At 45.6% G+C, this 11,644-nt stretch overlaps 1 protein-coding gene across 1 annotated transcript; it reads right to left on the minus strand.

Annotated features, from left to right (window-relative positions):
* Positions 1-3,042: 3,042 nt before the first annotated feature.
* On the minus strand, positions 3,043-5,373 carry LOC126681773 (uncharacterized). The gene is made up of 2 exons (XM_050377324.1): positions 5,228-5,373; positions 3,043-4,822 (listed from the first exon to the last, which is right to left on the minus strand). The coding sequence occupies exons 1-2, from the start codon at positions 5,371-5,373 to the stop codon at positions 3,043-3,045; spliced, it is 1,926 nt and encodes a 641-aa protein (XP_050233281.1).
* Between the last annotated feature and the right edge of the window lie 6,271 nt (positions 5,374-11,644).

The following is an 11,644-nucleotide window of genomic DNA, read 5'->3' on the forward strand; positions in this document are numbered from 1 at the left end:
GAAGTCCCGAAATCTTATCGCCGGCTTGGAATATAATCGTAGTAGCATCGAAGCCTATTGCCCCAACTACGTCGCCCGTCAATTCGGCTATTGTCAAGGAATTCCCTGTCCTTTGTTGATCTCCGTCAACAATCGCGGGACCTATAAACCTTCAATCGAAGATTACCCTGACCTTCAATTTATTCTTCGCCTTAACAGGGCTTATCTTCCCCCTATTTCTGAAATATCTCGCCCTTCTATTTCCCCTTCCTGTACCTCCGAATATGAAAGCTGGTGGGCTTCAGTTATCGAGTCTTTCTTCGACCTCTCGCCCAAAGAAATACTAAGTCTTCATAATTTTCAATTACCTCCTTTATCTCGAAACCCTACTCATGCCGATCTGTTTCTTTTGCAGGCACCAAAACTCCCCCAATATGAAGGTAATCTCTTTCACCTTTTTGAAATAGCTAAATTTGAGCATTTTTATAAGTTTAAATACGACCCACTAGATCGCCCTGGCATGAACCTTAGGATGCAGCGCCATAGGCGAATGACTAGGCAGAAATACGACGAAAAAATGAAAAAGGTCTGGAAAGAGCATTATGAAGGTAAATATTCCTACGAATTTTACCTTGCCCATATTCGCCCAAAATTTAAATATAAAAGTCCACCAGTACCTAAAGTCAATATGTCTACACCCAACCCCATAAAACTTCCAAAGAAAAGGGTAAAAAAACGAAAGCCCGAAATAACAAGTGAAGGTGTAACCTATACCGGCATCAGATGCCCATCTGATGCTGAGGCGATAAATGAACTTGTTCGAATTGGTTATGATAGAATACCAGGTAAACATGTCCTTTTCTTTGAATTCCCCTAATACTTTCGGCCATTATTCGCCTGCTAATTTTTGTTTTGTCTTTCAGTTGGCGTGCCTCGATGGAACAAAGGAGACGTCTTTGACACCGATGGCGAGGAAGATGTCGAAGCGAAGAAGGCGAGACAAAAACGCCCTGCCAAGAAACCGTCCAAAAAAGAGCCGAAGGCCAAAAAGGCGAAGAAGGAAACGACGGGGTCGCGTATGTTTGACCCTATTCCCAAGGAAACTCCGTCTCAACCCAGCGCCCACTCCTCTTCAAGGGGCGATACAGAGACGGCCGATGAGCAGACCGGGGATGAAGGCCGTTCAATTCATCAGTACTTATCACAAAAGACCCCTTCTGAAGCAAACCCTTCTGAGACAACCCCTACCGTATCCCAGATGCTGACCTTTTTGCCGCTGCCAACATTGGTGTCGCCGCTGAGCTCATCTCTTGCCAACTTACCAGCTCGCATCGATGCCAGCAAAATGAAGGTACCCCTTATCGATTACTTCTCGCCCTAATAGTAAATTCACAGCTGATATTTTACTGTGGCAAAACTTGGCAGATTCCTGATGACGCTCCTGCCGATCATGATGACGTGGCAGCTAAGGCGGCGGCTTTCCTGGATTCTGACAGCGAAGAAGACAATTCGCCCCTTCCAGAGAGTGAAATGCGTGAAGTTACCAGCGGTTCTACCGAAAACTGGGGCGATCATCTGGACGTCATCTCTGAGCTGAAGTCCCAAGGCACTACTCTTTTCAAATCGTCAAAGGACCTTGAGTGACTTCAGAAGTCGGCAACTGCCTTGGCCGATGCTCCCCCAAAAGTTCTCAGTGAAAAAGCTCGAGGTGCAATGCTCAAGCTTTCTGCGTCGCTCCCAGCTTTCCGGGCGATCTATGCTGAATCGACCACTATTCAGTCCAATTATGACGAGCTGATCGCCCAGGAGAACGTTGCCAAGGAGAAGCTGGAAGGGTTGAAGGTGAATGTAAAATCGGCTGTCTCAACTCTCAAGTCTCGCCGAGACAATGCCAAGAATCTAAGGGACAAAGTCGCTGCCCTAAAGCTGGAGCTGGAAGCCGAAGAAAAAGCTATTGGTGAGCTCGAAGCGTCTATGGACAAAGACCTTCTTGAGGGTGTTGGTGTGAAGAAGAGCCGAAGCGAGCTGAAGCAGGGCATTGCTAATTTGAAGCCTAAGGTGGCTGAAGCTCGTACCCAATTTAGCACTCTCCGGAGCGAGCTGGGCGACATATTCAGCCACTTTTAATTTTTAAGTCCAGAACAATTTTATAATTTTGTATTTTTACGTTAGTTCCGAATTTTAGTACCCTTTGATCGGCCTGGGGGCCGCATCTTGTTTTTTGCAATTTTAATGTTCATTCGGCCACAGAGCCGAAAGTTTTACCATTTATTCGCACCTTGTCTGATTATTCTCATATTATCGGCCCATAGTTAGTCCGATATGAAATAATGTTATTTATTTAAAAAATAATTACAAGATGTTGAGAAAAACGGAGGACCCGTTGAAAAAACTCAACTAATGTGAAACGCCGAAAACGTAAATGGTACTACCAAATGATCGGCGTTTACCTATATTCGACGCATACTCCGTGAATTTTAACATTCCAGGATGCTCGGCGGAAAGTTACAAACAGCACTACTCTTCGTCGGCTCCAAATAACCGATGGTCTACGCCCTCCCAACAGCTAGGAACGTACTTTTTCAGGAACTGACCGTTGATCGCCCTGTCGTGTTCTTCCCCATCAATATCTGCCAACAAGTATGCTCCGCCTGTTAACTTGTTGACCACAATAAAGGGGCCTTCCCAATTCGGGCTCCATTTGCCGAGCCGAGTATCTTTATGGCCGATAGGCAAGACTGCCTTCCATACTATATCGCCTACCATAAATGTCTTTCGTTTAACCCGTTTGTTATAAGCTCTCTCGACCCTTCTTTTCTGAGCTTCGATGTGATCTAGCGCCGTCAAACGTTCTTCGTCGAGGTCAAGAGCATCTATCACCATTTTGTCGAAGTAATCGTCTTTGGACAATTTGTTCTGGTATCTGCGGCGAGTAGACGTGACTGTCAGCTCCATTGGCAACATTGCATCATAACCATACACCAATCTGAAAGGCGAAGTCCCGGTGGCTGACTTCTGGCTGGTCCTGTTCGCCCAAACTGCCTCTGACAAAAGCACATGCCATTATCTCGGGTTTTCTTCAATCATTTTCTGAACTATAAGCTTGATCGCTTTGTTCGTGGCTTCGGCCTGTCCGTCGGCTTGGGCGTAGTATGGTGTTGAATGTAACATTTTTACCTTCATCTGAGAAGCCCACCAAACTATATCGCCTCCTGTGAACATCGTCCCCTGGTCAGTGGTTATTGATTCGGGTAATCCATGTCTGTGGACGATATATTCTTTGAAGAATTTGATCACAGCTTCTTGTGTTGGTGACTTCAAGGGTTTGGCCTCGACCCACTTAGTGAAATAGCAAGTGGCGATGATAACGAAAGTGCGGCCGTCAGACGAGCCAGGATATATTTTCCCTATGAGGTCGACCGCCCATTTTCTAAACGGCCATGGCTTGATGATGGAGTGTAGTTCCTCGGCCGGGACATGTTGTATAGGGCCAGCTTTCTGACAAGCTTCGCACCCCTTTGCGTATCTTATGCAGTCCAGTTCCATCTTCGGCCAATAGAAGCCATATTTGTGGATTAACCATCTCATTCTAGGGCCCGCTTGGTGCGCACCGGCTATTCCTTCGTGAACTTCGGCCATTGCTAGCATTGCTTCTTTAGGCCCGATACATCTGAAGAGTAGCCCTTCAAAGCCCTTTTTATATAGTTCGCTCGCTAGAACTACATAGTTTAGTGCCAAGGTTCTCAACCTACTATTCGTATGGTCTGGCTTCTCGAACCAATTCAGGACTTCAATTCTCCAATCTTGGTTAACATCAAGTTGGTAGGCCGAAAATATTCTTTCGTCGATGGTGATGCCCCCAGTATGTAGATTCGGCATGTCTCTTTCTATTGTGTCCAAGCAGAGATTCGTTTTGTACCCACTACCGTGCTGGGCTAAATCATTCGCGACAACATTATCGGCTCTCTCTGTGTATTCCATCCTTGTGTCCTGAAAGCCTTCGATGAGATGCTTTGCCTTATTGCAATACCTCACCAGCAGTTCGGATTCGCATTTGAACTCCCCAGTTACTTGTTTAATGACTAACAACGAATCGCCTTTGACGTTGATTGTTTTTGCCCCCAGTTCGGCAAGGATTTCAAGGCCAAAAATTAGGGCTTCGTATTCTGCCTGATTGTTGGTACATTCGAACTGGAGTCTGAATGACAACTGGTAGGATGCCCCCAAGGGTGTGACGATGTGTACTCCTGCGCCTGCCCCCTGGCTTGTCCTGGACCCATCGAACCACATCTCCCATGTGGCGACGTCGCAGAACGTGACTGTTTCTTCCTTGAGGGTAATACCAGGGTGATCGGCCAAGAAATCTGCCAACACTTGTCCTTTTACTGCTCTTTGGGGAACATACACCAACGTAAATTCGGACATATCAATCGCCCATTTTCCAATCCGATTCCTCAGGTATGGCTTCGATAAGATATACTTAATGATATCGGTCTGGGACAATACGTACACTACGACCGGCAACATATAGTATCGCAGCTTGCAGCATGTGAAGTACAGGCATAGACACATTTTTTCTATGTCGGTATAGCGAATTTCTGTGTCCGTCAGTCCTCGGCTCAAATAGTAGACTGCTCTCTCGACCCCATCGTCCTCTTGGGCTAGCATACATCCTAGGGATTCGCGTGCAACCGATAGGTATAGTAACAACGGCTTATTCGGCTTTGGAGGGGTCATAACCGGAGGTTTTGCCAAGTAACCTTTCAAATCGTCGAACACCCTCTGTTGCTCGTCCGTCCATATCCACTCATCGGCCTCTTTTCCTCTCAGCAAAACACTCCAGCTGTGAAGTCGGCCCGCTGTGTTCGCTATGAATCTTCTTAAGAAATTGATTTGACCGATGAGCCTCTGGAGCTGCTTCTTGGTTTTGGGTGGTTCAGCATTGATAATCGCCTTAGCTTTGTTCTTGTCTATTTCTACTCCCCGCTGGTGAACCAAGAAACCCAAGAAGTTTCCAGCCGAAACGCCGAATGCGCATTTCAGGGGATTCATCTTTAACCCATTGCGTCGTATACGTTCGAAACCTTTCCGGAGGTCGGCCAGATGGATTTCGCCGGTATTTGATTTGATTACGACATCGTCGATGTAAACCTCAAGGCAGTCAAGGCCCCTGAACATCTTGTTCATCGCTCTCTAATACGTTGCCCCTGCGTTTTTTAAGCCGAAAGGCATTACGACCCATTTGTACGCTCCGATCGGCCCGGGGCATCGAAAGGCTGTTTTGGAGATGTCCTCTTTGCTGATTGGAACTTGGTTATATCCAGAGTGTGCGTCGAGGAAACTGAGTATCGTGTGTCCTGCTGCCCTGTCTATTAGCATGCCGGCTACCGGCATAGGATATTAGTCCTTGGGTGTGGCCAGGTTGAGGTTCCGAAAATCTACGCATACTCTGAGCTTTCCGTTTTTCTTCATCACCGGTACGATGTTGGAGAGCCATTCGGTGTACTGGGCTTCCCGAATAAACTTAGCATCTTCCAGCCGCTTAATTTCGTCTTGGATGAGAGCATCCACTTCTCTGGACATTCGCCGGGGAGGTTGCCGAAATGGCCGAAACCCACTTTTCAATGGAAGCTTATGCTCGGCGATATTATGATCAAGGCCCAGCATCTCATCATACGACCAGGCAAAACAATCGCGGAACTCAATAAGTAGAGCGACCAGTTGTTCTCTGAATCCCTCGTCCAGTCCTGCGTTGATATATATAGGCTTAGGCGATTCATTTGTCCCCAGATTAACTTCGAAGAGGTCGTCTTGTACTTGGGCGGGATCATCTTCTAGTTTCCCGGTTGCCAGCCGTATGTCTTCAATTCGCAATGATCCTGTTGGGTCTTGATCTTGGTCCTCGTAGATGCATTCGGCCGATGCAATATCATACAGCGAATCTAACTGCCTAATCTTCTCCCTCAATTCTTTATGTCGCACTATCATTGAAGATTTTTTAGGATGGTGGATCGGCCTTTGCCCCCTAGGGTCACTGATACCGGCCGATCCGAGTTAACAAGCAAGCGAGGGACGCTCGTCTCTCCTCTCGAACTAAGGGATTGTATGTTGCGATCTTCTAGTTTCCCGGTTGCCAGCCGTATGTCTTCAATTTGCAATGATCCTGTTAGGTCTTGATCTTGGTCCTCGTAGATGCATTCGGCCGATGCAATATCATACAGCGAAGCTAACTGCCTAATCTTCTCCCTCAATTCTTTATGTCGCACTATCATTGAAGATTTTTGAGGATGGTGGATCGGCCTTTGCCCCCTAGGGTCACTGATACCGGCCGATCCGAGTTAACAAGCAAGCGAGGGACGCTCGTCTCTCCTCTCGAACTAAGGGATTGTATGTTGCGCACCTCTTCATCGTATAAACGTGCATCAAGCACGTTGTGGTCTTCGCCAAAGGGGTTGGGGTCGCCCTGAACAACTTCGGCCTCACCGTCATCCCGCCATATGAAGAGCATTTGATGCATGGTTGAAGGTATACACATGTTGGAGTGTATCCAATCTCGGCCGAGTAAAATGTTGTAGTTGCTCCGGGCATTGACCACGAAAAACCCTTCTTCGGTTTCTACTCGTCCTACCTTGATTCGGAGGGTGATGTACCCTTCAGCTGGCGTCTCGCCTCCCGCGAAGTCAGTCATGTAAACATCGGTCGGGTAAAGTTGATCCCGCGTTATGCCCAGTTTTTTTAGCATTTTCGCCGGTAGTATGTTAGCGCCAGCCCCGTTATTAATAAGGACCCTGTTAATCGATACCCCGTTCAAATCGGCCTTGATGTACAGTGGCCGAATGTGCCTAGTCATCCTTGTTGGAGGTTTGCTGAGAGATACTACCGCGGTACTGTCGGCGCTATCTCCTTCCGGCACGATTACATCGGCTTCCAACGTCACCTTCTGCCCAGGCTTACTTCTGTATGAGTTGGGGAGCGTGACCACCTTTACTCCGTATTCGTCCCTCACCACCGGGACCCAAGCTTTCAACACTCCCTTCTTGTGCGAGACAACGACCTCGCGGTCTTTGGGCAATCTTGCTTTAAGCTGGCCGCCCTGGTGCGATACGAGTACGTCCTTGTAGGACGATCGGCCGCTGGAATCGTCCTCATCCTTGTGATCCACTGCCGTGACGGCCACATCGTCCCCTTGTTTCTCGCCCTTTGGCACCCATACCTTCCTTACCTTGGCATTTCGCCGATCAGGCGATTTGGTATCCATATCGGCCTGGTTCCTTGCCCCCAATCTCTCGGCTATTGGTCTTTTTTCGTGCTTCTCTTTTGGAGCCGCTTTTTTGCCCCGTGATTCGCACGCGACTCTTGTCGCAGCCTTTGCATTCGCCTCTTCTGGGTTTTCGTCATACGAGGGGTCTCCTCCGTTGGCCAAAATATCCTCTTGAATACGTTAGCGGTAGGCCTCCGCTGTGGCTCATGTCTCTGCCACTGCTCTGTGGGCGATTTCAGTTTAAAGGTCTTGGGATGCTTCCTCGTGTTCTCGCCTCCCTTGACCCTAAAACACGTACAGATGGGCACGTCATATCTGCAGTGGGCGAGCTGTATCGCTTCCTCTTCTGTTGCTGAGGCCTTCCTTTTTCTCCTCGCCACTTTGAACCATCGGTCTCTACTCTCGGCTTGGGCCTTCTAGGGTTCCACTTGCTTTGTATCTGCCCTTGCTCTAGGTAGCTATCAAAGTGGGGCCGAACGGTGTTGATAGACACGTATTTAGCATCGGCCTCTTTCTTCGTTGGGAACAGAAGTTTTCCTTCGTTAATCGCCTTCTGGATCACGTTTCTGAAATTTACTCAATTGTTCGTGCTGTGCCTCCAGGAATTGTGGTACTTGCAATAATCTTTACCGACCAGCTCCTCTGACGGTGGAATTGTATGACCTTCGCTTAAGGCGATCTGTCCATCCTTCAACAAGGCATCAAATATTTCGTCGGCTTTGGTCAGATCGAACGAATACTCCTTTTGTACCACCGCAGTCTTATTTTTCTTAACAAAGCCAGGCTTTCGCAAGGCCGAACATTCCAGGGGTTTCGTTCCCAAATATTCGGCCATGTTGACTTCATCTTCGGAACCGCTATCCTCGCTGTCGGACACCACGGCCACGTCGAGCTGGTCTTTATAATAGGTCCCCTTAGATGCGCCTCTCCTCTGTTCTTTCTCCTAGAGGAGTCTTTCGTAGCTCGTCACCCTGTTCGTTAGCTCGAACAAGTCACGAAACCTATGGCCCTCAAAATGCTCTCTCATGGCGAAACTCATCCCCCTTACCACCATCGGTACACAATCGGCCTCGGACATTTTAGTGGAGCATCTAGTCCTGAGGTTTCTAAATCGGCCGATATACTTTTCTGCCGATTCGCTCGGTAGCTGCGAGATTCGGGCGAGGTCGGCCAGGGTGACATCAGGTGGTGCCCTGTAAAATTCCTTATGGAAGAGGATTTCGAGGTCCTTCCACGTGTCCACCGAGTTGGGCGACAATCTAGAGTACCATGTAAACGCCATTTTTGTCAGGGAGCTGGCGAAAAGTCGGAGCTTCCAGAAATCGTGAGCAGCTGCTTCGCCACATTGGGCCGAGAACCGGGCGACATGTTCAACCGTAGATTGACCCTTCTCCTCGCCTGAAAATAGACTAAACTCATGCACTTTATACCCCCTTGGGAAAGGGTATAACTTGTCGATCCAGTCTGGGTATGGTTTCATGTACGACGGGCGAGGCATAGGTCGCAGGTCCACCTCGAGCCTCTCTAGCATGTCCACGAGTTGCCCTTGATTGTATATATTTTGGTCGCCTCCATCAGAGTATGATCGTTCGCCCACGTTAGGCTCCTGAGTGTTGGCTCCAGTAGCTCCCCCTTGTGGCCTAGCTTCGCCTTGTGGGTTTGACGAGCGTGCCCCCGGGTGATCGGTCCTTCCTGAGAATTCGGCCTCGTTCCTCGTCAAGAGCTTAACGGAACCATATGTATATCCCATCTTGTTGGGTTGTTGTTCGGCCGAACCACCTGGTTGACCAAAACGGCTCGGTGTTGGGTTCTGTTCGGCCCTTCTATACCCTTGATCGGCGGTGGATTGCCCAGAAAATAATCGCCCCAGGTTTTCCATCGCCTTGTTGAGGCCGTCCAAGTTCCCTTGGATCTGCCTTTGGACCGACGTTTGGTCGGCCATGATGTTCCTCATTACTTCGGACATCTAATGCATAGCACCGTCAAACATCTGTTTGTTCTCCTGCGCTATCTCGCCCCTCATGGCCGAGAAATCGGCCTGTGATAAAGAAGGGTAAGAGGGTGGAAGTTGACGTGAGTAGTTTATCATATCATCGGTCGCGTCGTCGTTCTTGTCCTTAGGCAGGTTCCCCTCGGTATCCGTTGTATTCGGCACCTTGTTTGATTGGTTCACCTGTTTGTCCTTGGCCATGGTTTCTGATCTATCCGAATCTGATTCGTCTACTATGTCACCTTTCTTCCGTTGTTGTCGGCGTATGGACCGAGCTTGCCTGGAATCGTCCTTAAAGTCTGTTTTTGTGCTAACCATAAACTGGTCCCCAGTGGAGTCGCCAAAAGATGTTCGCCTGGAAATATTCCGGACTCGAATCTTTGAATTTATAATCCGGATCGGTTTGAGGTTTGATACTTTAACGAACCTATGTAGATACTCGCAGGGCTTGTTTGGTTAAACACACTTAACCACGTGATCTAACAAGTAATAATTTGGGAGTTACGAACTCAGGCGAGATTAATACCGAAAACTACTCCTAAATTAAAACAATCCGGAGATTGCGAGATAAAAAGCACTGGGCTTGGTTTTTGATTGATTGATTTGTTGATACAAAAATAATGAAGCTCTGAGCTATTTATAGCTCCTCACAATCAAGACTCCTAATCCAACTAAGACTAAAACTCTAATAGAGAATCACTCGTAATGAGCTACAAATTCCTATAAAATAGAAAAAGCAATAATAAACAGGCTTTTCGTTGGGCTTGAATCCCTGATAAGCCCACATGAAGTTCTATCCGGTAATTTCCTGGGCCGGTGTAAACAGAAACGTTTGAAACATTTGGATATATTTCGTAACGTTTGGCTTAAATAGCTAAAAAGTTTAAATGTTTTGTTTTGTTTTGTAACGTTTGTAAACGTTTTATACGTTTGGATTGGGTTCGTATTGTTTTAGACGTTTGGATTGGTTTCCTAACATTTTAAACGTTTGGCTAAAATCGCTAAAAAGGTGAAACGTTTTGGTTTGTTTTGTAATATTTATAAACGTTTGGCTTAAATTTCTAAAAAGGTGAAACGTTTGGATTTGATTCATAACGTTTGTAAACGTTTTGATTAAATCGCTAAAAAGGTGAAACGTTTGGATTCGTTTCGTAACAGTTGTAAACGTTTGGCTTAAATCGCTAAAAAGGGGAAACGTTTGAATTTTTCATCGTAACGTTTGTGAACGTTTGACTTAAATCGCTAAAAATGTGAAACGTTTGGATTTGTTTCATAACGTTTTGAACGTTTGGATTTTTTTCGTAACGTTTTAAACGTTTGGATTAGTTTCGTAACATTTTATACGTTTGGCTTAAATCGCTAAAAAGGTGAAACGTTTGGTTTTGTTTCCTATCGTTTGTAAACGTTTGGCTTAAATCGCTAAAAAGGTGAAACATTTGGATTTATTTCGTAACGTTTGTAAACGTTTGACTTAAATTGCTAAAAGGGTGAAACGTGGTGAAACGTTTGGATTTGTTTCGTAACGTTTGTAAACGTTTGGCTTAAATTGCTAAAAGGGTGAAACGTTTGGATTTGTTTCGTAACGTTTGTAAACGTTCGACTTAAATAACTAAAAATGTGAAGCCTTTGTATTTGTTTCATAACATTTTAAACGTTAGAATTTGTTTCGTAACGTTTTAAACGTTTGGATTTATTTCGTAACGTTTTAAACGTTTGGCTTAAATCGCTAAAAAGGTGAAACGTTAGGATTTGTTTTGTAACGTTTTAAACTTATGGATTGGTTTCGTAATGTTTTACACATTTTGATTTTTTTCTTAGCGTTTGTAAACGTTTGGCTTAAATCGCTAAAAAGGTGAAACGTTCAGATTTGTTTCGTAATGTTTTAAACGTTTGGATTGGTTACGTAGCGTTTGGAAACGTTTGGCTTAAATCGCTCAAAATGTTAAACGTTTGGATTTGTTTTCATAACATTTGTAAACGTTTGATTTAAATTGCTAAAAAGGTTAAACGTTTGGCTTAAATCCCTAAAAATGTGAAACGTTTGGATTTGTTTCATAAGGTTTTAAATGTTTGGATTGCTTTTGCAACGTTTGTAAACGTTTGGCATAATCGCTTAAAAGGTGAAACGTCTGGATTTATTTCGTAATGTTTTAAACATTTTGATTGGTTTCGTAATGTTTTAAACATTTGGCTTAAATCACTAAAAAGGTGAAACAATTGAATTTGTTTCATAACGTCTATAAACGTTTGGCTTAAATCGCTAAAAAGGTGAAACGTTTGGATTTGTTTTGTAACGTTTGCAAATGTTTGGCTTAGATTGCTAAAAAAGGTAAAACGTTTGGATTTGTTTTGAAACGTTTTAAACGTTTAGATTGGTTCTGCAACGTTTGTAAACTTTTGGCTTAAATCGCTAA

Source organism: Mercurialis annua, linkage group LG5, assembly GCF_937616625.2.
Source record: "Mercurialis annua linkage group LG5, ddMerAnnu1.2, whole genome shotgun sequence".
In the NCBI taxonomy this organism is placed as follows: domain Eukaryota; kingdom Viridiplantae; phylum Streptophyta; class Magnoliopsida; order Malpighiales; family Euphorbiaceae; genus Mercurialis; species Mercurialis annua.

Excerpts from the sequence above, each read along its gene's own strand:
- LOC126681773 (XM_050377324.1), bottom strand. The coding sequence starts at position 5,373 with ATGCCGGTAGCCGGCATGCTAATAGACAGGGCAGCAGGACACACGATA. Across the intron at positions 4,823-5,227 it reads TGCCCCGGGCCGATCGGAGC|CTGGAGTGTTTTGCTGAGAG; the intron begins GTACAAATGGGT and ends CCGACTTCACAG.